Raw genomic sequence first — 27,918 nt, 5'->3', positions numbered from 1 at the left:
TGCACTGATGGAGTAGCTCAGTTCGGAAAAAGGGATTATTTTAAGTCATCTAGTTGCTGCAAGTGTCAGACAGCTTCTGACTGCCCTCCAAGTGCCTCGGGGTGCTGACGTGTTCAACTCAGTGACGCGTACTACCCATTAGCCGCAGAGACGAACTTTTTTCCCCCGAGTCGCCAGGAAACTGACATGTGTTGTCATAAAACTGATTCCATGCGCCTTTCTGCTTGCTCTGTTCTTGAAGAACAAAGCAATCTGCGTTTTTTAACACCCTGGAAATTAGATTCGGAAAAAAAACACGACGACAGTGGAATTTGTGAACTTTTAAGCCGTATCTGATATTAAGTACGCGAAAAGATTTTCTCACCCCCCTTAGTCGCACTTTGCTATTCGCGGTATCAGCACAATAGCGATATGTTAACAATAGCTATTGTTCGCGTGCCGTTTGTTTTTCTAACTGGACACTTTTAAAAAAGTAATCTTACCTTTATTTGCCTATTTTCACTCAACAAATGTAACTTATTCGGTATGTCAAGTATTTAACTATTTATATAGCGCGTAAACTGGTGTAAGAAACATCGTTTATTACGACGTTAGGCATAAAAATGTTACCAAATGCGTAGCTGAAAGCTAAACTTGTATAATAACAGAAATAGTGATGCATGCGTAATGGCTAACATTTGTACGTTACAAACTTCCTCTCGATAGTTGGATGTGTGTTTTTTTTCTCATAGGTCGGGTATGAATACATCGAATTTATTAATTTGTTGAAAACTTAACACTTATTCGTGTATGTTGTTCATGTTTATTTAGCAACTGATCAGCAAAAATACACTGAAAAATGAATTCGAGTTTTTGACGCATTGTTCATTAAATACATCTTTTCGGGCGAACCGCGATATGTATCCGGACCATTAAAGTGCAAATGTTCAGCTTACCGAAAAATTGATGAATACCGGGTACCATTATAAAACTGCTTTGCCTTACGATTAGGTGACATTTTCGAGAAATTAGAAAAGAAACAGTTACTCCCAAGAGCTGACTAACAGAATAATAAATTGCCCTATGCTGCCAAGACATGTTGCATTCGCAATCTCTTTATTGCCTTTTGCTAAAACTAGTTAAGTAACCGTCATGCATTTTTACCAGAACCAACATTACCCGTCTAAAACACTGTAGTTTGGCTATTGTTTTCAAATAACTAAACAAAACTGACAGAGCCGGTTCGATTCCTTTAATGTGAAATTAATAACCAAAAGGTAAACTCATAAGACAAATAATACATGTTTTTTCGTTACTTATTTGTTACCTATTGTAAGAACAGGGTGTCACATAATTTCAATTTTTATGTCGTCCTCTCAACTAGAAGGTGACAAATTGTTAATGGTAGTCGAAAAGTGGCATTTGATTAAATCCATTACGAAGCGATTAGGGTAATTACTGTCCTTCGTAAGCCACTCTAATCTTAAATCATTTCCAAAGCGAATATGGATACCTCTAATCATGGATTAATGGCGAAAGGCCGTGCCTGTCTGCGATAACCGGAAGATGACAAACTTTTATTTGTTTTCCGACGATGGTAATTAGAATCTTGCCAACAGCATATGTTCGTAGCGTTGCTTGTGGTTAACTCACTCATGTTGTTTCAAGCACAATGCTAAGTTAGTTATTCACCAAAGCAGCCTAGGTTTTACGTGCCACTAGCAGCATGTTATTTATTGATTTTTAAACAACATGCAGAAATGGCAATCGAATATTTTCCACCCAGCTTAGATCTGTCCTTGACATGGAAACGGCGGGCGTGGCATAGTTAAGCCCTTTGCAGCGTTAGATAACCGTAACGCGTTAATTTTTGTATTTGTTGTCTGCCGTTGAAATCGTTTCGGCAGATTGCCAAAATGTTTGAATTGCCTCGTTCTTAATGCGATTGTTAAACACCATATGTCTCCGCTAAACCACCGGTCAGGTGCCGTTTCCAATGTCAACAGCAGAACGTTCAGTAACCGTTATATTGCAAAAAGGCAGACAGATCTAGACAGCGACCAGGCTTTGTAGACTTTTGCATGATGTCATAGTCTGCGACGTTGAAGCGACAGAAGTAAGCATTGTACTGTTTTTTTTGTACAATGATAGGGTTTTTGTACATATGTTAGAATGCGTAATACACTGATTTTCTTTGTATCAAACCTCTTGAAAAGATCTCAAATTACATTTAGGTCGTATCATGTTTTGTTACAACTTTAGGTGTTATATGACCTTAGAAATTTAACAAAAGTTGTTTAATGATTTACTTATTGTCCTTGTTGTTACTGCTAAAAAAACATTAACAACGGCAATAAGTAAATCCTATAAATAGTATTATAAGATTGTAAAATATGTTTAGATTGTAAAATATTTTGTAAGGCAACATTGTTAAATAAGAAAATAAGGTGTCATTCAAGGTAAAATATGCGTTTCACAAAAATTCTTAAAAAAAATTGTTCTATTGCTTTTGTCAGGGAACCCTTTATGTTTATTTATTAATAGCTATATCACTACCTTGGTGAACTTTACTACTTTCAGTACTTAAAATTATCAATCAAATAATTTTGTTAGTTTCGTTAATTGGTTAAAATATACTTTAATGTTTAAAACATTTTATAATGTTTTTGTTGACATTGGTCAATTTTGTTTCCGACATCATCAGTTTTAACTGGATAAGTGATTAAATTTTGTTTATAGTTTGCAATGTTTAGTGTGGTGTTGTAATGTGACATTGTTTCGTAACAAACCTAATATGGATATGCAAAATGACCCAAGCTTGGATGTAAATGGCCACGAAGCAAGTAATGGAACTGATGACAGCAAAGTTAATCAAAGAAAACAATCAAACACACCTTATGCACTACATGTTGGAGACAATAAGGAAAACTCTAAAGGTTTGCACTTCTACTTTTTCATATCTTTCTAACTTATCCATTTTGAAGGATTTATTTCATTATGTTGAATAAGGCTCATGCCCTGGATTTTACAATTTTTAAGAATTTGTTGGAAAAATGTTTCAGAACATCCACATAATATAGTTTTAATAGAACTTTAAGTGATTAAGAAATCACAAGTCAGTTTGTTTATTTTATATGTTATGGATAGGATTTTGCACTCAAATGCCAACCAATGGGACTACACATTCAATAGTTAAGTAAACAACTAAAGCTGTTGACATAAAAACTATGTGAACACTCTAATATAGAGGGATTTTATAATCATTGTTAAATAAAATTAGGTGTGGGATGTAAATTCGCAGATGACACACTAACAGTTTTGCAAAGTGTTATTTCATCTGGGCTAGCACACAGCTGCGGAGTCGAACTTAGGACTCTGGTAAAACAATGTAAAACTACCCGAGTGTGACGTGCGCATGAGCACTGCGCAGTAAGGCCGCAAACTGCAAATTGTAAATGTGGAATAGCATAGGGTGGATATTTTTTAACCATGTGTTGTCATTGGATTAGTTATATGACACCCCTGTCCCCTATAAGTGGATTGCTGTATATCCAACTTAATTAAGGTATGTAGATGGCGATGGCATAAATGGTAAATTAGGGAAAGTTCAACTTTCACAACTTGGGCTGTACCGATTTTACTGAGTTACTCATTTTGAATCAAGCTTATTGTTTATTACTAGGTGCAAACAAAGCTGCAAGTGAGAACTTTGAATCCGCACACACTGAGAATCAACAAAATTTAAAAGCACCATATGCACAACCCGTACTGGATGCTTCCAAGCTTAAGCGATCTAATGTGGATGAGAGAATTGCTCTTGTCCGAGAAAGAAGATTGCAAAACCAACAGGCCTTTGGTAAAACAAGTCTACCTGTTACTTAAATTGTTAATTTTTAATCAGCTGTTACTTTTAATTAACCCACTTACTCAATGTATTTTTATTTGAAACTCTTTTATTTTTTTTCACTTATTAAAGCTTTTTTCAACTAGTCAAGGTAATAGGTACAAACAACCTCATGTATCCATTTTACATAACTTTATGATTTGTTTTGTTCATTTAGTTAGATAGTAAGTTAAGTTTAGATATTATGTTATGCCCATTTAATTATATAATGTGTATTGTTCCTCACATTGCTTTCAGGAAATCCAATTGTTCCAGATCATAACATTTTAGGTTTGTTATTAAGCATGGTCAGATAAAGCAGATCTTGATGCTAACTGTTGCATCTTGCATGTGCTGCATTTCCTAAACTTCTGCTTGTTGTCATTAAACAATGTTTTACATATCATATTTTTTTTTATTTTGAAACCTATATATATTTATATATATTAACATTTTCACATATTGTTGCATAAAACATTTTAAGCAAAGTACCTCAATAAGTTTTGCTTTTAATACATACTTACTTGCAGAAACAAAGATCAATAATTATAAATTTGCCTAACTATGCAATGAAGTACTAAACATTTCATTTGGGTTTTGTCTCTTGTTTTTTAGTTATGGCAAGGATTCAAAAACTTTTTTGTGTGTCGCCTTTGAAAAATACTTTTGGACTTGAGATGGCATTTCAATTTTTTTATCTGTTTGTTTGTATCAGAAAGTCAAAATTAGGTAGTTTTCTGTGACAAAGATTTATAATACAACTGTCAAAAAATAATTAAAAGCATTTTATTACCGCAATTGAGTTTAGATACAAACAGAATCAGTTGTGTGGTGCCCTTGTAAAATAAAACTGTGCATCAGGTCTTGTGAAGAACAGTTTAACAACATCTGAGCTATTGGATCAAATAGCTGCATTGTAATTTTAAAAAAATATTCTACACATATTTATAGAATATTACCTGCTTTTATTAAATAATTAAAATTTTCAACTGACTCCAAACAAGAATCTTTAGATTTGTTATATACATGGGGAGATTACTCATCAACAAAAGTATTTGAACTATATATAAAATAGTTAAACAGGGCCACAGTTGTTATTCTATAAATTACTATCTTGGCCCCAAAAATCTTAGGAAAGCAAGATTGATAAATTTGGTTTGTAACTTGGAGGTAAAACTAACTATTATGTTTAAATTGATAATAAATATTTTAATTATGATGTTACTAAATAAAAAAAAAATTGTATAATCATAATTATGACCTGACAACCAGGAATCAGAAAATACTATTAAATTTCTCTAGAAGGAAGTTTACAATTAAAAAAAAAAACATTTTCTAGTTAACGGTTTATCAGTAAGGGTAACAGTGTTACTTGCATTGTATTGATGTGTATTTTTTACTTGAGTTTTGTAGGCCAAACAATTGATCTTTATAGTTTTAATGGTCATGACTCATGACTAGGGCCCAAAAAAGTCAATAAAGTCAAAATTTCTTATGGAGCTCGTCTGTCCACGAATCAAGGAATAAAGTTGTTTTCAGCACGTAGGGTACTGTTTCTAGGAAGTTTATAGGTTAAAATAAAGTTAAAATTTACTATAAAGTCAAAATTTGTCAAATTATGGTTTTTGACAAAGTTTTTGTGTTTCTTGAAAGTAGTTTTTGTAAAAGTCGTTGTGGAAGCATTGTAAATCAGGAACTGCGACACAAAAAAAAATTAACCCATAAAAGCAGAAAATATGTCATAATGACTACTTGGATCAGCAGTAACCTTAACCGCAAATTGTTCATTTTTTTATTCATAGTTATGCATTTAAATAATTCTTCTAATACACTTCCACTTCATAAACATGGTCTTTTCGAAGATCAACAGTTTGGATCTTAGGAATAGCTTACTGACATTCTGTAATACAAAAATGCCTAAGCAAGCTAAATCTAACGCCAGAAAACCCGACGCACTTTTTGAATCCATGAAACATCTTGACTTCGACAAAATATTACGTTTGGGCTGAAATTAACAAAATATTATGTTTGGGTAGCTGGCATCAATTCAAGAAAGAACTGTAGCCTCTACAAATAAGCAATTTCGTTGGTTAAAATAAAGTTAAAATTTGATAAAAATAAAGTCAAAAAAAATTTTTTTTAGGTTAAAATAAAAATGGCTGAACTCATGACATATCCAAAATTATTAAAAATGGTAAAATAAGGCTTTAGCTACATTTTTCTCTTTGGCAGTTATGCAATGATACTAATACCATTACAATATATCAACTTTGTGACAGGGAATGCATATATGTAAATTTGGTTGAACAAGAATTTCTATTTTCCTATGTGCTGCAGTACTAACATAACAGGACAGACCAGTTTTCATTTATTTATTTGATTTTTCCTTTCAGTGAAGAATCACACATGCATGCTTGCTCCTTACTGTTTGAATTCACCTTACCTTATTATACATATGATATAAACAGAATAAGTACATTGGGCTTTGTTTTGTTGACCTCCATGGTTTAAAATATTTAAGTCAAATATATGATTTAACTCTATTGTGTTTAATAATCTGCCTCTTTATCTATATATATATATTTATTTCAAGTAAAGAAACTGTTATGGCCAAAGATATTTTTCAAATCTTTTTTTTTTTTTAAACTGCAGAAAGGGAAGCAAACATTCGCAAGGTAAGAGATGAACTTGCTCTAGCAAAATGGGAGCAGAGTCAAAATGAGAGACGAAAGAAAATGGAAGAAAATAAAGAAAAGGAGGAAAATCGTAGGAAAGAGGTGGAGTTGCGAAAGAAGCAGCGTCTTGATGAGGATAAAGTATGAATTAAACTTATATTGATTTAATTGTAAAGTTATTTTGTTGTGCATTGCCCTTTGAATTGTGCTTTGTTTAGCTTTACTTTGATTTGGCTGATTAATATAATTAAAATGTGACATTTAAACAAAATATAATTATTACATTGAATTATTATTTGTTTCTTTTTTTTAAATTTTGACTGAATATTCACCCTACATAGTCAGAGAGTCACTAGCATTCTGCCATGCCTTTTATAGTCGAAAAGAGTAGGTTTCAGAACGTGTAATTTTACAAAGCTTGCTAAATTGTATGCATAACATAGCTATATCGGTGCCACTTTATAAAAAAATTAAGACCTAGTCATTCGGATTTATATTTGTTTTTTTAGCAAAACATGTTGTTCACATTCTATTGCCAATTGATTTTGTTTTGTAAATGTTTAGAAGTTTGTGGCATAGTTCGATGAATAATGTCTCAACAAGGAGCCATATTCGAACCACTTATTTGGTTGTGTATTTTGACTAGTCTGTTTTCTGCTCAAGTACACTTATCCAAAAAACAAACTAAATGTATTTTTTTATTTTTTTTAACTGTTTACTATTGCTTCACCTTTTGTGTAACAATATTGTGATTTGTATTTGCAGAAAAAGGCAGAGGCAATTGTTGCCCGTACTGACCAACAGGCCACTGTAGTGCTCCGAAGAAAAAGAACTGCATCTACTGACAGGACAAAAAGATGGTCTTGGGGAGCAGGAGGTAAAGTGCTTTAAAACATGTGCAGTTACATTGCCAATTTGCATGCATATGTTTGGTTATTGTAACTAATATACCGATAGATAGATTTATACTCCATTTTAATTTTGTAAGTTGTCCGATACATTAAAAAATAATTGTGTTTTAATAAAGCTTTTTTTAAATTTGTGTCATACCCAATTTATATATTTGGTAATTGCCTTTGATTTTTGTTGCTTTTTTATGCAGTTGAATTGTAAACTTTTATTGTGTAGATTTGTAAATAACAATTTGCAGTGCAGTTAAAACAAAAGTAGATTGGTTTGATTATGCGCATGTGTTTTCTAACATCGACAGCATTACATTGACAGCTTTTGTACGTAACCCTCACTTGATTTGTGTTGCTTTGACATGCATGTTTTTGTCTACTTGATCTATTAACAAGGCTATGGGGGAGGAGGAGGGGGCTTTGCATATGCTACTAGCGTTGACACTGCTCCGGGACCCTTCCACTACCTTGATGCTAACAGAATGACGAAACATCAACCTTCATCTGGTAATAACGGTGGCCCTACTACAAACTTAGCTGTTTGCTCCCTAAGTTTGCTGGATGCTGTTCGTTTAATTGCTTTTAAATGCAAGCAAAGTTAATTTGAAATTGGCTCTGACAAATGGGCGTAAACAATGACAAAAATTTGTGGACTTGCATGGTTTTGCTGCATGAAATATCTACGGACACCAATCAAACAAAAAAATATCTAAATCAAATCAAATAAAGAATGCCATGTTTGCTGATATAGTGGTAGTTATAAACGAGTAAATAGTTTTTATCAATGGTAAAAGAAATATTTTTTTCAAAATATGCTTAACTTTTTTTTTTCTAAACTCTAAACCCATTAACATATATATATATATGTGTGTGTGTAAAGATGAGTTTTGTGTTTTTGTTTGAACTGTATAACAGATTTTGCTTTTTTACCTTTGGTTAACTGCATGATAAAGCATGTCTTGATTTACAAACAGGACTTATTGGCTCGGCTCGCTCACAGGTCGTCACCTCTAGTTGTTTTGATTTGTCACAGTTGACTGATGGTGAGTGCATGTCTAACTCTTACTAAAAATACTTTTTGTTTAGTATGTGGAAATCAAAGTTGATGCATGTGTAACTCTGTTTTTATATTAAAACTGAAACATGTACTTTGTTATCTCCAAAACATATTGTTTATGTTTACAGCATTTATGATAAATAATATTTTTTGATTAAAACAGTAAAAGACCTTCTTGATTTCAGTTGTTTGGTCTAAAATTTGTACCGCCGCATGCTATTATTTACGTTATACCACACTGTCTTGGGCTTAATATGTTTTATGTTTTAAATTTTGGTATTTTTTCGGCATCCCAGATAGCATTCCAAAAAAACTTCATCAACATGTAAAAAATACCTTGGCTTTGTACTCGAGAAAAGTATACACCTTCTAGACTAAATGTTACAACACACAATCCAAAGCAGCAGACAATTAAAGACACAACATTTAAATGTTATGTCATATCAAAACAGATGTTGTCCTATTCACTTAATTACCAAACATGAATCTTAAGCTTATCTTGGAACTTAGATAAACATTACTTTAGTGCAAAATCCCTAATGCAATATGGTATCTTATTGACTACTTTCAGTTGTAACTGTGAGTAAAAGGTACTGTGTGGTGGCGTTTGACAAGTAGTTGTTTACAGGTGATGACGATAAGCCATCTTCCTCTAGCACCACAACTGGTCCGTTTGGTTTTGGTTAGTAGCTGCATGCCATGTCTTCACATTGTAGAATTGAGCATGTTAGCCTCGGAAATAAATGTTTAGTTAGTTAGCACTTATTAGACCAAGTTTGCCACTTTCCCAATACAATACATCAGTGAAAATTATTGATTGGGGTGAACTGGCTCACCATAAAATATTATGAATATGATTATGATTATTCACCAAGCAGTGTTGCTAAAGTTTTTTATGTAAATATTGTACAATGTTCAACTATATTGATCTATGTATTTAAATGACTTTTAACATTACATTTTTTTTAAACATTTTACATTTATGACTTTGTTAAAACTTTTTTTATGATTTCCCAACAAATTGTGTTTCTAACTAAACTTTAAAACACACTACATAACATAAGGAATATAATCCAACTAAAGTTTTGGGTTGTTGGTTTTGCACTTAAAAATGTATGGTATTTGTTTTACACTCTAAAATCCATGAACTTTTTAAATGCCACGTTCAATGCTTGTGCTGAAAAAGTCCAAAATCCACTTGTCTCAGCAATCAGGAACTACTTCAGGGTTTTTCATAATCATGATGTAACATATAAACTCTCTCTATGCTGAGTTTACAATTTAGGATTTTCCAATATTACTTATGTAGTTCTTTTTTGAAGATATGGGTATTTATATTTTTAACCATATATAAAAATTGTGGCAGTATATAAAAATTCAATTTATTATTTTGTGCCAAAATTGTTTTCTACAATTAACTCTGTCCAAACTAACATTTTTTTTGTTTTTTCCCCAATGATTGTAACCCTGAAAGTCTAACTACTAGTTTTGCATTGCAATTGCAATAATAGTGCCTGCTGATATGTTGCTGTTTTGAACCCAGGGGACGCAGTAGCACTTCGCTGGTAATTGATTTGCTTTACTTTGCTGTAGGCTCCCCGAGTGCCAGCAGCAGTAGCCAGCAACAGGACAGCAGGTTTTCAAAAAGCCCCTTGCTGCTCAGCACGGCTCATATGACATTTGCGTCAGGACTGCGCTCTTACGATTCTTCTCCTGTGTCCAACTCAAGCAAGCCATCCTCACCTGGTAAATTTATTTGCGTATACCAGTTTACTTTGGTGTCAGCTACATTTTCCATGGTATACCTTAATTTTCCCTTTTGAACAATATTTTAGAAAAGTTTATAAAAAAGTCTTGATAAACATGTCTTACCAACTGCATTGGAACTGTCCAGTGTCCATGGATGGTGGTTTTGTTGTTGTTAGTGTTGTTGTTTTTTAACAGAATGGCTTTATTGGTACACTGTCTGCAGTCATAAATCACAATTACTCTTTAGTCTTTAAACATTTTTGACAACTCGCCAGTAGCAAACAGTGGTTTGCTGTTGTGGTAGTCTTACAGGATAATGCTTTTAACAAAACAATAAAATGTTTTTCAAAAACAAGGCCCAGGAAGCTAGCCACCAATACTTTTACATTTTTGCGAATGCATGCACATTTCTTTGATGAATTACAAAGCATTACACCGCTTGAACTGCTAAAATTCATTGACAAAACAAACAATTAACCAGTGTCAATGTAACCGGGAGCCATTGTTATATGGCTGTGTGGTGGTGTTTGACCTGTAAAATTTAGCCTAATATAACTGTGATTGACAAAAGCATCGACTCCAAGAAGTGTGAGGTCAAGGTCGAGTGATACCAGGACCAAGTCACGAAAGGGAAACTCCCAGGGTTCGATTACAGGTGTTGATGGAAAACTTCAAAAAAAATCACCCCGGGGTCGGTCCCCTGCTGCCCGGCAAAGTGAAAGCCTAAAGAGACCTAAAGGTCTGTTCCTGGATGATGCCATGTTACTCTCAGTTCTGACTTTGCATTTTGGCATATATTGCATGATGAGACTTTAAGCAACAGTTTCAGCAATTTTGCATGCTGTATTTTTACTTTGCACCTCTCTTGTTTTATAGTTAATTTATATGTTAGACTTGCCTTGCAGCATTAAATTTAGACTACTATTCAGCACAGAGCATCATACTTTTAGATTCTCGGATGTTACAAGTATGTGCATGCAGCACTAGACTTCTACTAACATTTACCATTCTCTAATAAGCTGATAGGATCGGATCTGATTTTAGATTTAAAGTACAGTTATTTATTTACTAAATAATGACACTGATTCACAAATTAGCCGCTATTGCTGCTATACGTTATTACAGAACATAAACTTAGCTATAGTATTCTTTTGACATATTTAGTAAAAAAAATTAGTGGATGTTAGTACCTCAAAAAGTTATCTACAATTGTTTCTATAAAATGCAGTCTTAAACACATCAAATAAATTTCATTGAAATAAAAATTATTTTCATATCAAATAGCAGCCAGTCTATGGCCCTTGTACTGTAAGCAGCATTTAAAACGGAAATATGTCCTTCTAATTTTAGTTAATGCATCGATGTAAATAAAACACATACACCAAAGCTGCATTTATTTGATAAACAACATCCAGAAATACTTATAAACAGTGTGAGTCAAGGTTGTTATTATGTGCTAGTAAAGATAAAAGGTAGTTTTATCAATTTTTATATTTATTGTCTGCTTTGGATATTATTTAAGATTAATGCATTGCTGACTATTTCTCTGTATTATTTTATAAATTTGAACTACTTGCTTCTTGAAACTTAGTGATAAATCAATGCATGTTGTTTCGTTCTTTACTTTTACAGAAGCTTGACTTTGTTTTCTTGGATTGGTACGATCAATAAATTAGTTATATTCTTCAGGCTACATGTTAAAGTATTTCTAGTTTTTGTTTTGCTTTATGTTGACTGTTAAGATTGCATAAAAAACACATGCATGGATTGTGATATACTTGTTTGATTATTTTTCCAGCAGCTACCAACTCATCGCCTCAACTAACAGAGCCAGTTTCATTAAGTTCTCGTCTTCTGGCCCCAACTAGGGCTTCATTGGCAAGATCAAAACAAGCAGATTCTGAGGAAAGTGAGTAAATTATAACTATAAATTATAGCATGGCATTTTGCCAATTTTTTTTTCATATGATGTATTGATGAACTGTTATAAATTTTTGCAACAATTTTTCCATGCCAATTAAACCTGTGCTTGGTGTAGGTACTCCTGTGAGAAGTAGAAGCATAGACCGGAAAACTACTATAGAAAGACCAACATCAGGAAGGTGAGTAAAAACACAGTTTTACCCAATAGTCTCCTGATTTTAGTAATTTATCCCTTTGCGACAGCGTTTTGCCAAAGATTATAATTTGATGTGAAATTATCTAATATAAGGCACACTGGAGGTTACCAAGCACTGCACAGCACATATCAATAGCATCAGTGTGTCTTATATATAGTCTGTTTGTTTTGGGATGTTTGCATAAAGCCTTATGTTTGATTGCCTTTAACCATGTGATCTTGTGTTAGGTAAACCATATAGGCCTTGATCACGTACGTAGCATCTACAAAAATTGGTGTTTAATTATTTAGAGAAGAATACTGAACTCATTAAAAGTGTGACACATGCATCATTACATTTCACAAGAGAGATATTGTTGTAGATCTATCTTTCAGTCAAATACAAAGTTGAATATGACAATTTCATCTTCAGTTTTAAGAAAATAAATTCTAAAAACAGCCTAAAATTTAAACATAAGGCATGTTTTTTTTTATTTTACTTTTAGTAATGATTAGAATACATTGCGTACCAGCCTTAAAATCTTCAGCTATTTTTTTTATATATCCTACCTAATTTTGGTGCATTTTGCTATTAACTACCACACACCATAAAAGCCCTATTCACTTACACAAATTTAGTAGACCACAAAATAAACAACAACAATTCCTTGTGTCAAGCAAAAAAAGATTTGTTAGTTTTCTTTAGACAGCCCAAAACAATGAAGAAAGTAAATGCATAAATTGTAATATTCGAAAACAATAGGTTGGACAAACTTTAACTTAGAGATGAGCTTAAATTTACCTTGATTGGTTCAAAGTTCTGTGTATTACCTTTTAACAATTTTTTATTTTCAAGAAAATGCAACGTGTAGTTTTTTTATCCAGGTCAGACACCAGCAGCAGCTCTTCCCATTCGCCGCGTACGTCTGCTTCAACTACTCCAAAGTCCCGTCCGATTGGCAGGACCCCTTCACCTTCTCTACACAAAGCAAAATCCTCCAAACCAGATGTCCAGTATTCATCTTCACCCAACTTGGCTCAGGCAACGCGGGGAGAATCTCCACAGCTTAGAACAGGGTACGTCATTTTACTGTTTTTTGTGCTGCTTAGAAAGTGTTTCACGGAACTAAGTTAACCTTATTCTGAAGTTTGATCTATTTTAAAATGTAACTTTCTTAATCATTTAATTTTTCTAAAACGTTTGCTGTGAAACTTAATCCGTTTCAAAGTCAAACCATTTATAAAACATTTGATGGACTTTTTTTAGACAGTTATGTTTAAGTTTTACACATAGCATTTACTTTTTATTCAGCGTTTTGACTTAAACTACCAAGCAAATTACAACTATAAAAAACAAATCCATTATGAAAAACCTGTTTTGTGCTATTAGTCCGAAACAATCAACATGCAATTTTTAACACTTTTCTGTTGTTTGACGCTGACTGTTGCTAATTCGTTTTTGTCACAAATTGTGAAATAAGTGTAACTAAAAAACACTATAATGTTGATTACAGAGCTCGTCGTGCACCTTCACCAGCTAGTGGAAGGAGTTCCCTGAACAGCCAAAGCAGCTCTGGGAAATCATCAAGAGGGGTTTCCCCAGCAAGACAATCACCTATTTCTTCTAGACCATCTTCATCTGGGTCAAAAAGGACCCCTATAAGAACAGGTACCTAGTTCAGGTTTTACCGCAAGTTATTTTATAAAATCTTAGTAGGGTGGTTTAAACTCAACTTTTTTAAATTTGTAGATAAACTAGAATGATTAGGGCCATTGGATGTCCTTTTTTGCTTTAGGTAGGACCATTTAGGCCAAAAATTTGTTTCAGGTGTGGTTTGTTGTGAGCAGTTCTTTCTAATTTAAAACTGGTAAAGGTTATGTTTTGTTTAATTGTTTTAAACTTGTCCAAGTACATAGTTTTTTTTTACTTCCTCAGAGCCAACAATTCGCAAATCATAAAGCAATTCTTCAGTTATCTAACTATGCATTGTGTAATTTCGATGTACAACATAGTCGGAAAATTAACACCAAACTAAACATGGAATTAATAAAATCTTTATTAAAAAAGTTAAATATTAGAGTGTAATTTACGCCCTCTTAAAAAACTGTGTTGCTCTAGATGAGCCCAATAAAATGTATTTTAAACAAACCAGCCAACTACTGATGCATATGTTTGATCTGTTTCATATTTACCAAACGTCATAGACTCTGCTTAGCGTTTGAAAATTTAGCATATGACCATCTGTTTTAAAACCTGATTGCATTTACTTATTATTTCAGACGCAGGTGGCCAGTCCAGCAAATCAACACCACCTGTCATCAAACAAACACTTAGGCCTTCACCGGCATCCAGTCGACCAAAATCGTCATTTTCACCATCTGTTATTGCCAAGTCTAAACCTGAAAAGAAAGAGAAAGTGCCATCTAAAACTAAACCAAAACAACCAGTTCCAAAACTTGCTCTCTCAGGTAAAACTTTGACTAATTTCTTTAAATTAAACATATAAGCATTTGTATATTAATAGTTTAAAGCTAAAACTATAGCATTATATGTATGCAAAATATCCTAACAGTGAGGGTCAAGATTAAAGATGTATTTAAAGGGATAATCAGAGTTCGATTTCTCGGCATTTAATGCAACGTTTTATAGCATTGAAGTATTTTACATATATAAAGTATATTAACATACAGAAATGTAAAACAAAAATGCTGGAAGCAAAGCTTTCTGCAAAATGCTTCTTTGCGGGTCTAACAATGTTAAACTCATTCAATCTATTTGGTCATTCGTTGAAATATTCATAAACATTTTATCGTCCTAAACTTACAAGAAGATATTAAAAATTCTCCAGTCAAAGAGAATCAACCAGATGCAGCAGCTCGTAAAAATCCTAAAGAAAATACCGAAAAAGTAGAGGATCACCAAGTCCCTGAAAACATCCCTAATGCCGAGAACCAAGTGGAAAAAAGCCGTGACGTGGATGCACCGGAAGGGATCCAACAGACAGCTGATGCACCTGTGGTTGTGGTAAGCATCTGGTTAGGTTGGGTTTTCCCTTGGGTTAACTGCTGATGCCGAAAGCCTCTTTATCTTTGCTACTTTGTTTGCTAGCATTTCACTGTTTTTTGGTTAACAACCTTTGATTTTTATGTTACAACCCTTGTTTTTTTACGTTGACAAGCTTACTATTTTAACCATGCTATGATTATACCTAGTTTATTGTGTTGTTTACTTTGTCCGTACATACTAGTGTTTTCGTGCTTTAGTAAAATGAATTGTGCTAAAAACATTTTTTTCTCTTTACCAAGAACAAATTTAAAAAATAACTAACAGAGAAAAGTTGTGAAATTCGTTTAAATCACAGTTTTTAACTTCGCTTGGCTTTGACAAAAATATTTACTGCGGTTTAGTTGTTTAAAACTGTTGTTATGTCTCTAAGTAACAATGTCCCTTGTTATCTTGAAGGATCAAGAGAATTCTCTCGAAGATATCAAGAATACAGAGGCGAGCTTGCCTGCCGCTTTAATCGCCTCGGAAGTTGCATCGTCGGAAGTCAATGAAGAACGCGAGGTGCATCACAATGTCCATGAAGACGAGGCTCCAACTACATCAGCTGATCAATATTTGCACCAAGAATCCTCTGATTCCGCAAACTTGGTTTCGACGCCCTCAACAGAACAGCTTCAGAAAGAAGTTTTGCCTGCACCAGATAACCTTCATGTTGAGGAGAAAAGCTCGCATTTAGTGAATTTGGAAGAAACTTCGGTGGAACGACTTGAACAAGGTGAAACCGAGGATTTACCCACTCAAGAAGAAAGCATTATTGACCCTGAAACTGATAAGGCAAAATCTTACATCGAAGTTCAAAATAATGCTAAACCGACAATGCCTTTAGAAAGCCAAGATGTACAGGAAGTACACCAGTCCTCAAATCACGAACCAAGCAGTGATATAAACCAACAAGACAAGGAACAAGAAACAACTCAACTTGAAGACTCCTTGGACGAAGAGGATCACGAGCATGACAAAACTGATTATGAGAATGATAAAATAGCGACCAAAGACAAAGCAAACATCGTTTCTTCTTCAACAGATAATGAAACCTTAACTCAAACTATACTTAAAGATCAAAAGGAAGTGGTTTTGGAGGAATCGACAAAAGATTCAACAGATATATGCGTTACTGTAAATGATGATAAGCCAGCAGCTCAGGAAGAAGCTGTAAATGACTATAAGCCAGTTACTCTAAATGACGATAAGCCAGCAGCTCAGGAAGAAACACCTTCTCCAGTTGTTGAAATTAGTCCTGAAATCGTTGAAACCCCAGCTGTTCAACAAGTTGATCTTCCAGTCAAACCCGTCGTAGAACCAGCTCCTATTCCTGCTGAAACGAAAAAGAAAGAAAAGGTACATTAGGCCTTAATTTTAATGATAAATTAATATAAATACTGTCAATGTTTTGGCTTTTTTTAGTGCACTTGTTTTTGTCTCTAAGTTTAAAAGGGTTTTATTTTTATTTTTTGTAGAAACTTACACCTGAGGAGCAGGCTTATAAAGAAGCAATGGCAACAAAGCGAAGAGAGGCTAAAGAAAAACGGGAGAAGGAAGAACTGGAACGTCAGGAAAGGAAAAAGTTAGTGTTCTTTTCACATTATAAAAATAGTTTTCTAATAAAATCTGTCTGATTGTTACTAACTCGAAGATTTATGTTTTTTAATTTTAGATAAATAAATTGCTTTAGCAACGTTGTTGCCTTAACTTGTAATACATTTAATACTTACCCAACTCCATATTACGTAATTTAACTTTAAATCAACACTTAATTGATACGTTCGAAACACAAACACAAAGATTGAGTTCGTGAAACTGGTTATTAAAGTAGCGTATATTTTTAAAATCGTGCGGCACATGAGTTCAGAGCAAAAGAGTTCAAAATTGTTTTACAATCAATGAGAACACATGTACCTCCGAAGTGTAATGTCGAATGCGCTAGCAATCTTTCGTAAATTTTATTCAGTATGAATAGCAGCTATTTACCGGTTGCACAAGTGTAGTGGCCGAAATGGGCATGGCCGGGTAAATTCATTGGGTTGATGAAAAAAGCACTGTTTTTAACATGAAAGAGATAAGTTTAATAACGCTGTGACGTAACCTCAATGTATTGTTGCCAGAATTGCCAGACACTACCAACCTGACTAGAGGTCGTTTTACTACGTAGAATTCCGTTTTTGTTTAATAATTCGGCATAGAGAGAAAGACGAGCTATTTATATATAAATTATAACTTGCTATTGACCTAAGTCTTAGTCATTATAAGTTGATCAATATGTTATGATAACACGGGTAGTGATGGTTTCGATTTTTTATAATAGGTATTTTGTATGTTTGTCCTTCACATTCGCATTGCTCAAACCTTTCTTTTCCTTAAACCCTTTTTCCTTAAACGTCATGTAGAGGGTTTGCCATCAACATGGACCAAAAAACAAGCACATTGTGAAAAACACTTAAAATATAAAATATTATAGTTTTAGACGATGTTATCAAAATTCAAACACAATCTTATTTACAAGACCAAATTATCTATGCACCCTTCAAAATAAAAAAATTGGTCGTAATTAAAGGTTTTTCTTGCTCTCAACCTTTCGCTTTATGATTTTGCAGGTTAGAAGCTGAGGAGCGGAATCGTCGCGTCGAGATTGCGCGACAGATGGCCGAGGAAGCGAGGTTGGAAGAGGAGAAGAGGGTTGAGGAAGAGCAGAAGCAATTGGCGGAAGAGCGGCGAATTCAGGAAGAAGAGGAACTGAAGAAAAAACTTGAACTGGAAGAGCAAAACAGGAAACATGAGGAGTTCTTACGGTAAATTTGTTATGGTATTTCAAATGGGGTTGCCATACCGTCCTTATTTCTAAGATTTCTGCTTATTTTGAAGGGGCCAGATCTTAGAAAACTTAAATGTCCTTATTTCTAAGAATTTTATTTGCGAAGTGATTGGTAATGGGGAAATGGGTGCACTGAAGTCGCGATCGACCGTGTGATCGCCACATTTAGACACAGAAAAACAAAACCATAAACCTTGATAAATTGCAGGAGCAGATTGTTTCTGGCAAAAATTATAGAATGTGTTATGACACGGCTCGTATAAATACGATGCATATTCAAAAACGTTTTTTAAATGCTAATCTAATTTTCGTTTGTCTCTATTTTTGGGTCCATGTCGAAGGCAACCCTGGGTATTTACCAGGTGTTCCCATCCTGGGGGCCATGAGCCTTTTTCAAGGCGACCATAACAATTTGAAAAGAATATTCTTTATTTTATTTTATCCGCTTTAAGTCTACTCCACTATAACAAAATGAATACATTTAAATTTAATAAAAATGCTAGTACAGCAATAAGCTACTTTTTGATCTTGCGTTTACTTTTATTTGTTATACTTTTAGTTAGATTTAATATTATTAAATTTTAAAATTTTCCCTGCTAAAAGAAGACAATATAATGAAACATATCTGTGATGTATTTATAATTTTTATCATTTTAAATACCGGTTACTGTATAAACCATTTTTTTTAGGTGAAATGTCCTTTCCAATTTTTTTTAAAGCTTTAAAAAGGTAGGGAGACCATTGATTTATCAAAAAATTTAAAAGGGCCTCGATGTAAAAAAGGTTGGGAGCCCCTGATTTAAAGCTTTGAACTAATTTTCAAAAATATATTGCACGTTTAACGATAAATGCTGTTTTCATTTTTGCAGTTTAAAATACGTCGTTTGTAATATGACTGTAATATACGTTGAATAGTTTTTTTCCTTTTACTTAGAGAACAAAAGGAGAAGATAGAGCAACGGGCAAAAGAGGAGGCCGAAAAAGTTCGCAAAGAACGCGAAGCGGCCGCTCAAAAGAAAGAGGAAGAAAGACTTCAAAGGAAAAAGGTCAGCTAGCTATTAAAGAAATACACATCTTAACATAAAACATCAGGATACCAGCATAAAAACAAAATAAAAAAGTTGCCAAACACCAAAAAACTACCAGTCACTGACTTTTACAAAGAGGGTGTACCAGTACCACACTGTTTAACTAATTAATCATTGTATTTTGTCTCCTAATTAGCGTCTCGAAATGATAATGCGAAGAACCCGTGGCGGGGAATCGCCCACTCCTGGTGCCACCAACTCTAGCAGCACGCCGTCTGGCGACAGCTCGCCGGCGAACGTTACGCCCACTGGAGGGCGCTCTCCGCAGAACTCGATTACTCCAGATCGTGTGGTCTCGCCGGTGACGGTCGATTCACCCCCGGCTTTAGCAGATGGGTAATTCTTGCTACAAAATATTTATCTTAGTGTAGTATTGTGTCGGGCAAACCTGTCATCTAAAATTGCCCGTTCCATTTTGTGTGATGTCAGTAAAATAAACATTCAGTATCATTTGCTAAAAGTTAACGCTTTAAAATTATCTTGATTGGTCAAGTGGACTATCTTTTCATCTATTTACGCAAATTATTCTTCGATTGACTAACATCTATGTTCTATTTAAGAGTTGACAATTGTTCGTCAATTGCAGGGGTCGCAACCTTTTCGTAGGGAGTGTACCAGTTTAGGTATAATTTTAAAATCTCAACAACTCGCGTGCCAAACATTTTTCTAACCAGGGACCCGGAGTCTGTTAAAAACAACCCGAGTCCGACTCCGGCCAAATGTGCAATTTCATCGAGTCCCGAGTCCTGCTCAGTCTGCACAGCCTGTATTTCACCGATTTACGTAACTAAATACGGTAGATATTCAGCAATCCACTCATGTGGGTCATGGAAAATATGCCATCATCTGCTATTCCGCCTTAACAATTTACAGTTTCTAATTTTGGTACTGCGCATGCGCACCGGTTGAACTTGGGTAGTCGGCAACCTTTGCTTTTAATTAATTTATGATAACTGTTAATAAGGGGTTGTTCCTAGAATTTTTTTAGCTTCAGATAATAGATCTAATTACATTAATAGCACGGCGGTAAAAATAAAAAAATACGTTTGTTGTGTGTCAAATGCGTCATCCGCGATCACAATGAAGAGGCGTCATAAAATACTTTAGGGAAAAACAAAATTTAATTATTATTGTACTTAACAATGTATTGGAATAGGTCTGTTAAACTCCCGATGTTATCTTCCTAAAAGTCGCACTAAATTCTTGCTAAGCACTTTAAAATGCGGATGGTTTTATTAACCCCGCGGCCGTAGGTTGCCGACCCCTGCTCTATCGTGTTCTTGACATCATACGATTGTATTCTTGCACCAGTTCGTCAAATCATGCGGAAAAAACACAACAGGACAACTCCCAGGCCCCAATTTCTGCCGCCTATCCGACGGAAGATGGTGATCATACGGAGGCCAGTGAGATACCGACCATAGAAATGCCTCCAGAGTCGACAACCGTCGGTCAGTCGGCCCCATCTCCCGTGGAAGCCTTTGAACAGTCCGCACAAAACGCCTGTGAGGACCACCAACTCGTCCCGAACGCTGAGCACAACGGCAAGACCTTCGACGCGCTGCTCGACTGCGACAAAGTACCGATGAACGGCACCGACGGTGAAAATCATGACGGATTCGCGGAGAACCCGTTCGTTAAGGTTCCAACCGGTAAAACATGTTTTAAAACATAAATTTGGCAAGTTCGAGCGGTATAGCACACGCCCGCCGTGTTTTATCGGTCTAGTTTTTTATCATTTTTTGGGCCGCGATGTTTCACTGTAGACATAGCGACCGAACCTTTGTGTTTAGTGCTCGCTTTGACGCCTGTTTTTGTTTGTTAGGTGCCCGTGGACTAGATAATCCCTGAACTTCTCGCCTCACAAATTCCATGTAATTTGTTCAATTCTAGACCAGGGGTGGCCAACACGCGGCTCTACACGCCCAGTTATATGCGGCTCTTACGTTCATGTTGCGGTTCCGACTCATGACTCTTTGCCTTTTAGTAGAATCCAGTAAATTTTAGAAATTTCGACAACGTGAATAGATTTATTTAAGAAATCGAGCAGCCTGAATAAAAATACGCGTTCATGTAGCCCATACCTAATATTGTATGTGCATCTACCGGAAAAAATGTGTATGTGTGTGAGCAAGGCGGATGCAAAGAGACTAAGGATCATGTCCCCCCAAAAAAAGTATATTTTTGTCTATGTTTATTACGTTGATGCAAACAAATTTGTTCTTTGTCTTTGTAGGATGATCTATAGCAGGGGTGGGCAATTATTTTTAGCCACGGGCCGCATGAGAATTTAAAAATGTTGTGGCGGGCCGGGTCGAAAGTGAGGATCTCAATTACACGCATTGTGACGTCATACACTGACGGTATAAGACACCTAAGCTGACGAATTTGTTATTATGTTTGGACTTGTGCATGAATGTGCAATGTAAATGAATTTAAAAAGGCTCCAATAAGACGTCGCGCGAAGCGTGAAAAAATTGCGAATATATTTGTTTTAAAATGCAAACTTTTATTTAGATTTAGAGGGGGTCGTAAAGCATTGAGCACAGACAAAAAAGTACACTGCTTGATATTGGCGTTTATCAAGTTGTGGGGCGCATTGACTCAAAAGTTAAGTTTAAAAACATGGCATTAACTAAATTAGGTTGACAAAGGTGAATCGGTATATTTCAGAGTTTAGAAAACGTTCACTATTTCGTTCATATTTTATAGACGGAAATTTTCGACGCGCAAAATATACAAATATTAGGCTAAGTTTGTTAAACTTTCGTTGAAGAGAGTGCCACAGAGCAGAGGACGCTATTTGTCTGTAAATTCGGCAAAAATCGCGTGGAACATACGAGAAAGACAGAAGCGATTCGCGCTGAGCGCGAAAACAACTTCCGTTTTAGTATTCAAAACAAGCTAAAAATGGAAGTTGGCGGGGTCATTACTAAATCCGTCCCTGGAAAAGGTGTTTAGCCTACGATACAACCAAGCATGTACAAACTTGCCCTTGTTTTCGCTTAGACTTCGTATTTTAATGAAAATAAGCTGCGGGCCGGATTAAACTGATTGGCGGGCCGTATGTTGCCCAGGTCTGATCTATAGGCTCATTTAGAGAGAATCATTTTAGCACACTCCTTTTGAATGTTTTCAAATATGAACAAAACATCGAATGAATAAAGACCCTATTCAAATTACAATTTGCTCCAACTGTATAACTACATAAACCATGAAATTAAGGACTGGTTGGCCCCACCCCTGTTATCGACGACTAAGTTGATCATCGGTAAAATAACGCATATTAGTTTGAGAAGTTTTTTTTGTCAAAAGTTTCAATAGTATAGATAACATTTATTCGCCTTTTCTACGAATAAGCTGACGGATGAGCGAAATATTAAAGTTATAGAGCAGCACGAAATCACCTTTGCGCTTAGTCTTTCTTGCGTCGCCGTATTAAAGCGCTTAAATATTACGCTAGCCTTTTTCATTTCAGCAAACCTGGTCGAATTTTAAATGACGATAACTGAAAGAAAACAGCAAAAATCGTCATCACGAAGAATCTAGAGAAAGAGGTTGCTTGTCTTACCTGCTTCTGTACAGTGGCAATCTCTTTGTTCTGCCAGTTTTCAGAGCCCTCAAGTATTATGTAAATGTTGTGATGCTCGCGTAATTGCTTGGTGGTATACTGCTTAGCGCCAAGGCAAAACATATTTCCGTCTTCCCCCGTTCGGCAAGCTTTCCTAAAACGTATTATCTTGACCTTAAGGTTGCTGCTTAACTTCTAGAAATCCCAAGGACGACAACGGCTTGCTCGAGACTTACTCGACATGGTAGTACGTGTTTCTTTGTTACAGCCTGTGGTTGTTTCGTATTTCTAAGCCACTAAGGAAAAACTTGTGTCGTTTTTTTAACACTGCTTGGCTGACTACAGCAAACGATCGGTTTAGGGGCTTGCGCGAATGTTTGTCTGCGATTAACAGGCAAAAAACTTGAAAACTTACTGCTGTTACAAATTTAAGGAAACATTGTTTTATCGCAAATTAATAATTATTAATTTATTATATCCAATTTATGTCTTATCGTCGGTGCTCAATTGCGACTTTGTATTCTATTGCGCAAAATATACGCTTCGCACCACACAGTTATTGGCGAATTTCGCAGTAGTCAACTGCGCCGCTGTTCAAAGTGGATTACCCAACCAGTATTTATTGATTTTTTTTCAATCAATAGACTTTTGATCGTCACTTTGCGATATTTTCATTTAGCAATTTGTTGAAGCGCGGATGCAAACGACGCTTATGCAAATATAAATCGACCTGGTGGGCTGAGAACCTGAGTGGCGAAATCTGCTGTTTAGATTAATCCCGAGCGCCGTGTTGTTCCCTTTCTTACTTTTTATTTTATTGTTCTCTCGATGACGTTTGTTGATGTTTTGCATGTATCACGCTTCTTTTCCTTTGAACCAGCGTTCTTCCAAAGAGTAATCTCGTTTTTTCGTCTTGCGTAGAATCATACAGACATACAAAAAGCGGTAAGAAAACCCGATATTATCCAAACAATTATTAGCGTTGTGCGATGGCAGTTTTTGCGATACAGCGTTTCTCTCGCCGATTCTTTCGTTTTTCTGAAAATGAAATTTTTGCAACTGGAAGAAAATTTTATTGAACTCTATTTATCCGCTAGTGGCGCTCCCGGTGTGTGTTTCCACCGCAGAATGAGTTCGCGTGAATATATTTTCGCCTACATTTTGTGTGTATGACGACAGTAGTCTAGGTAGCCTTCAGCTCTTACAGTGACGTAGTGCAAAAAAGTTACATCTCGCAGTCCGTATTTCCGCTGAGGCGCGACACAATTTGCAGTAAAAATTGCATTTGCACATTTACAATATATCTAATGTAAAACTATAAAATAATTATTTTTTTTACAACAACAAACATTTCGCTTAGAACTTTTTTTCATATAGCTTTGTTTAGGTTGACTTCCAGTCGGAGTTTATCATCCACGATGTGTATTTTATCTGACGAAGTAATACTTGTACAAGAAAATCAAGCTAAAGGGTAAAAATTAGTTAAGCCAATGCTTCGGGATCATGAACCGGAATGTATTTTGGGAGCATATTTCTAGCACAGCTGTAATTTATCGCCGTTGAACAGAGCACGCAGCGCATAACTTCCCTATTAAACTTACCAAATTAAAGTAAATAACGAGGTTAGGTTTTGATTTATAATTTGCCATCGCCAGTCGAATAAGTCGCACGTCTTTCCATTGTGCCGCCTTGATGAATGCCAATGATCGAGTAATGTACGCAATGCACGAATCTTGATTGTTTGCCAAATGCGTCACGAGTCAGCCCTGCTTTCAAACTAAACGTTTTGGCTATTTAATTAGAAAGTCTTTTAAAATCATTAGTTTGGAATTCAAAAATGCGATTATTGGTATTAATTGTAAGTGTAATATGTATTACTTATAAAGGTTGAAAATATTATCCATTGACCCCAGTGGCGTATCCAGGGGGCGGGAGTTCTTAGCCCCCTTTTTGTAAGTGATATTATCGTTTTTGGTTCGCTTTTGTCATGGTTTAACAAACTTTTCGAAACGGAGTGTGTTTTTTATTTTTGCCATCTGGCAACCCTGCGTTGAAGCAGGGCATTCTAAATTAAAAGTAATAACATGTGTTCTTGTTAGGCTTAACATACTTCCCGGTTTAGCTGGGACAGTCCCAGTTTTAAGGCCTTGTCCCGGTGTCCCGCCCGGTTAACCAATTTGTCCCGGATTTTTCAATTTGAGATTAACAAAAAAAAAATTAAAAAATGTAAAAACTTTTGAGTTAGCCATATAGCAATTCTTTCTCAAAACTAAGTAATACTTTTTACTTTTCATTTTTGGTTGATAAGGCTGTCAAGCAAAATTTTTTAACATAAATTAATTATTTTTCCAGCGAGTGTTAAGAAATATTTTTCTGGGGGTGAGGTTGCTGGGGCTATAGTTTCTTTTTGTGTGTGGTGAGTAAATAAATTTAAATGGATATTATCCGGCGGGTGCTGGGAGATATCATTTTGAGGAAAGTAAGCGAGCGCCGTCGCAACCCGGTCACCATTAAGCAATTTTTATTTTAAAAGATTTTTTTTCACGTATGACGCAGTTTGATGCCAGTATTATTTGCTTGAATATTACTCAAGTGTAAACAATTGCTGTTACAACTTAAAGTTTAGCGTTTGTTAGTAATTCTATATCGATAAATGTCGCGGGTTTTCAGCATTACAAATCAAATTGAAGTCAACATACTGATTGCCTTAACTTTTTTTTTAATGTTTCCAACTTAAGACTTATATGTTTAAAAACTTCTTGGTGTCGGTTAACGCGCAAAATTTAGGTAGAGTTTGCAAAATTTCGCATTTAAAGCGGAGGTTTTAATAGTAACCAATTTTCAGTTTCGAACGAGATTTTACTTACGTTGTAGTTGTACGCAGTATGGTTTTTACGATTAAATGCTGCTTCCACACAGGCTAAAGAATGTGACTCCATTTGTGGAGAAGCATTTAGTTAACCCATTTGAGGCACAATAAGCAAAAAAATAGTCAGGGACTACCAACATATATGCTGTATAACAATTAACGAATAGAGAAATTAAAATGTTTTAGTTAGAAAAAATTAAAATGTTTACCACTTTACGCACTATTTAGCACTCAAGCCAGGATATTACGCTATCCGTAACATTACTTTTTAGTAACATGGTAAATTACCTTTTTAAATCATCGGCAATAACACGCGGCTTAAGCAAATTTCGCAAAGTACAACATGATATGTAATAATTTTTAGAGGCCAGCTTGATGGAATCTTACATTTTGTTTAATCTATTGTTGAGAATGGTTTGGTCCGGGGATATACGAATTTGTTATGGACACAGCGCCTTTGCCAACATGTACGGACTAATATTGTTGCTGCTTTCACGAGAGCCGCATCCTACTTTAATTGTAGAACGTATTTACCCGACTCATTTTTTTCACAATACTGAAAATTACTTTCGGTTACAATTTAAATTACTTAGACAAACCACCCTTAAAAATAGGGTCCTGAAAATACTCCCTGACAAAATATAAAACAACCGCAACACCGTTAAGTTAATTAGTTGTATACATTTTTTGTGTATTAGTTTACATTAAGTTTATTTACAGTTTTCAATATGCGTCCCGGATTTACCTTTCTAAAAAATGGCAAGCCTAGTTCTTGTGCGAATGAGAAACCAAGCTAAAAGCGAAAGTGATAGTTAACAATTATGTCTTCTAGACATCGACTAAAAAGCGTCGAAGTATATTCCATTCCGAAATAGCGGGCACAGTATTATGTTCCTTTTTTAGCAGGGTCTTTACAGAATTTAACTTATGAAATGAGGATTAATGGCGTCTCCCAAGATACGTAAATAGACCTCAGATCATTCGTAAACTGGATGTCAGATCACAGCAGGGCTGCGAAGTCGGATTCGAGTAAGACTAGGTAAAACTATCCGAGTTCGACGTGTGCGCATGCGCAGTACTAAAATTCGAAACTGATAAACCGGTGAAATACAGGCTGTAGAGTCTGAGCAGGACATGGGACCTGATGAAATTGCACATTTGGCCGGAGTCGGACTAGGGTTGTTTTAACAGACTCCGGATTTCTGGCCAGTGCAAAACGAAACATAGAAAAATGTTTGGCACGTGAGTTGTTGATATTTTGAAATTATTCCTAAACTGGCACACTACATATGAAAGGTTGCCGACCCCTACTCTAAGACCACGTGCTAAGTGTGCAATGGACACAACTTATTTCTCCTCAACCGCAGCTTGTAATTTATCTGACTTGGCACACAGCTCGGCGCAGATGTTGCGCTAATCGTGGCATATTAACACCCGGGAAAAAACGTTCTTCGTTTAGTATTGCGGGTGGCGTGCTTGTAATTTAGCGCTAGTTCCGTTCATGGAACTTGAAACCTTCGCTGATAGTCGAAATTATGTGTGATTCTACCACAATTAATCACACATATTTTACGGTCTTGGTTTATTTTTTCGCCTGAAGTTAACGATTGCACACTTTGGTTTCGCAGCTGGCGCCTGACAGGATTGTCGACGACGCACGTGGTGGCTTTTGCTGGACGTATTTGGCTGTTTCTGATTAGTTTGTTTATGACGTCTTGCAATCACCATTCTATGACGTCATACTGTCACTGTTTTATGACGTCTATATTTTTTTTTAAATCAGACGAAATGTAGGGGAATTCCCTAAGTTGAAAATTCAGGAACCCCTTTTTGATTTTCTGGTTGCGTCCCTGCCTCGGCCCAATAACATATAAACAGGTCAGTCTCAAATATTCACAGCCACGCTAACCAAAAAAAATATTTGCTCATAGAAATTTCTTCGAGGGACAGGAGAGTTCCTTGTCAAGAGGACGAAGCGTTGATAGAGATTCTGTTACTTGTTAATACTTAATGAGACAAGCAAAAATGAACAGTTGCTAGTTACGAAGTTTAGTCAACCACATTGTTAGTAATATACATTGCTTGGTAAAATTCAAAGGACGTTTTTAAAGATTTATATTGCTAACATATGCGGAAAAAGTTTGAGGTGGTTAATTTAGACTGTTGACTAT

The 27,918-nt window shown here is 35.3% G+C and overlaps 1 protein-coding gene across 1 annotated transcript; it reads left to right on the top strand.

Annotated features, from left to right (window-relative positions):
• The first annotated feature begins 2,723 nt into the window (after positions 1 to 2,723).
• On the top strand, positions 2,724 to 24,037 carry LOC146138260 (uncharacterized). The gene is made up of 21 exons (XM_083394547.1): positions 2,724 to 2,915; positions 3,662 to 3,835; positions 4,121 to 4,153; positions 6,515 to 6,678; positions 7,303 to 7,414; positions 9,125 to 9,178; positions 10,090 to 10,242; positions 10,817 to 10,984; positions 12,044 to 12,154; positions 12,284 to 12,347; positions 13,229 to 13,420; positions 13,858 to 14,012; positions 14,624 to 14,812; positions 15,193 to 15,368; positions 15,807 to 16,748; positions 16,868 to 16,974; positions 18,002 to 18,196; positions 19,154 to 19,265; positions 19,444 to 19,643; positions 20,619 to 20,959; positions 22,786 to 24,037. The coding sequence occupies exons 1-21, from the start codon at positions 2,774 to 2,776 to the stop codon at positions 22,803 to 22,805; spliced, it is 3,804 nt and encodes a 1,267-aa protein (XP_083250673.1). The 5' UTR covers positions 2,724 to 2,773; the 3' UTR covers positions 22,806 to 24,037.
• Positions 24,038 to 27,918: the final 3,881 nt, after the last annotated feature.

This window comes from Ascidiella aspersa, chromosome 7, assembly GCF_963924565.1.
Source record: "Ascidiella aspersa chromosome 7, kaAscAspe10.2, whole genome shotgun sequence".
NCBI lineage: Eukaryota > Metazoa > Chordata > Ascidiacea > Phlebobranchia > Ascidiidae > Ascidiella > Ascidiella aspersa.
Note: the sequence above shows the minus strand (reverse complement) of the source record. Positions and strands in the feature narration are given on the sequence as shown.

Coding starts and splice junctions, on each gene's coding strand:
- LOC146138260 (XM_083394547.1), top strand. CDS start 2,774: ATGGATATGCAAAATGACCCAAGCTTGGATGTAAATGGCCACGAAGCA. Junction 9,179..10,089: donor AACTGGTCCGTTTGGTTTTG/GTTAGTAGCTGC, acceptor ACTTTGCTGTAG/GCTCCCCGAGTGCCAGCAGC. Junction 12,348..13,228: donor GAAAGACCAACATCAGGAAG/GTGAGTAAAAAC, acceptor TTTTTTATCCAG/GTCAGACACCAGCAGCAGCT.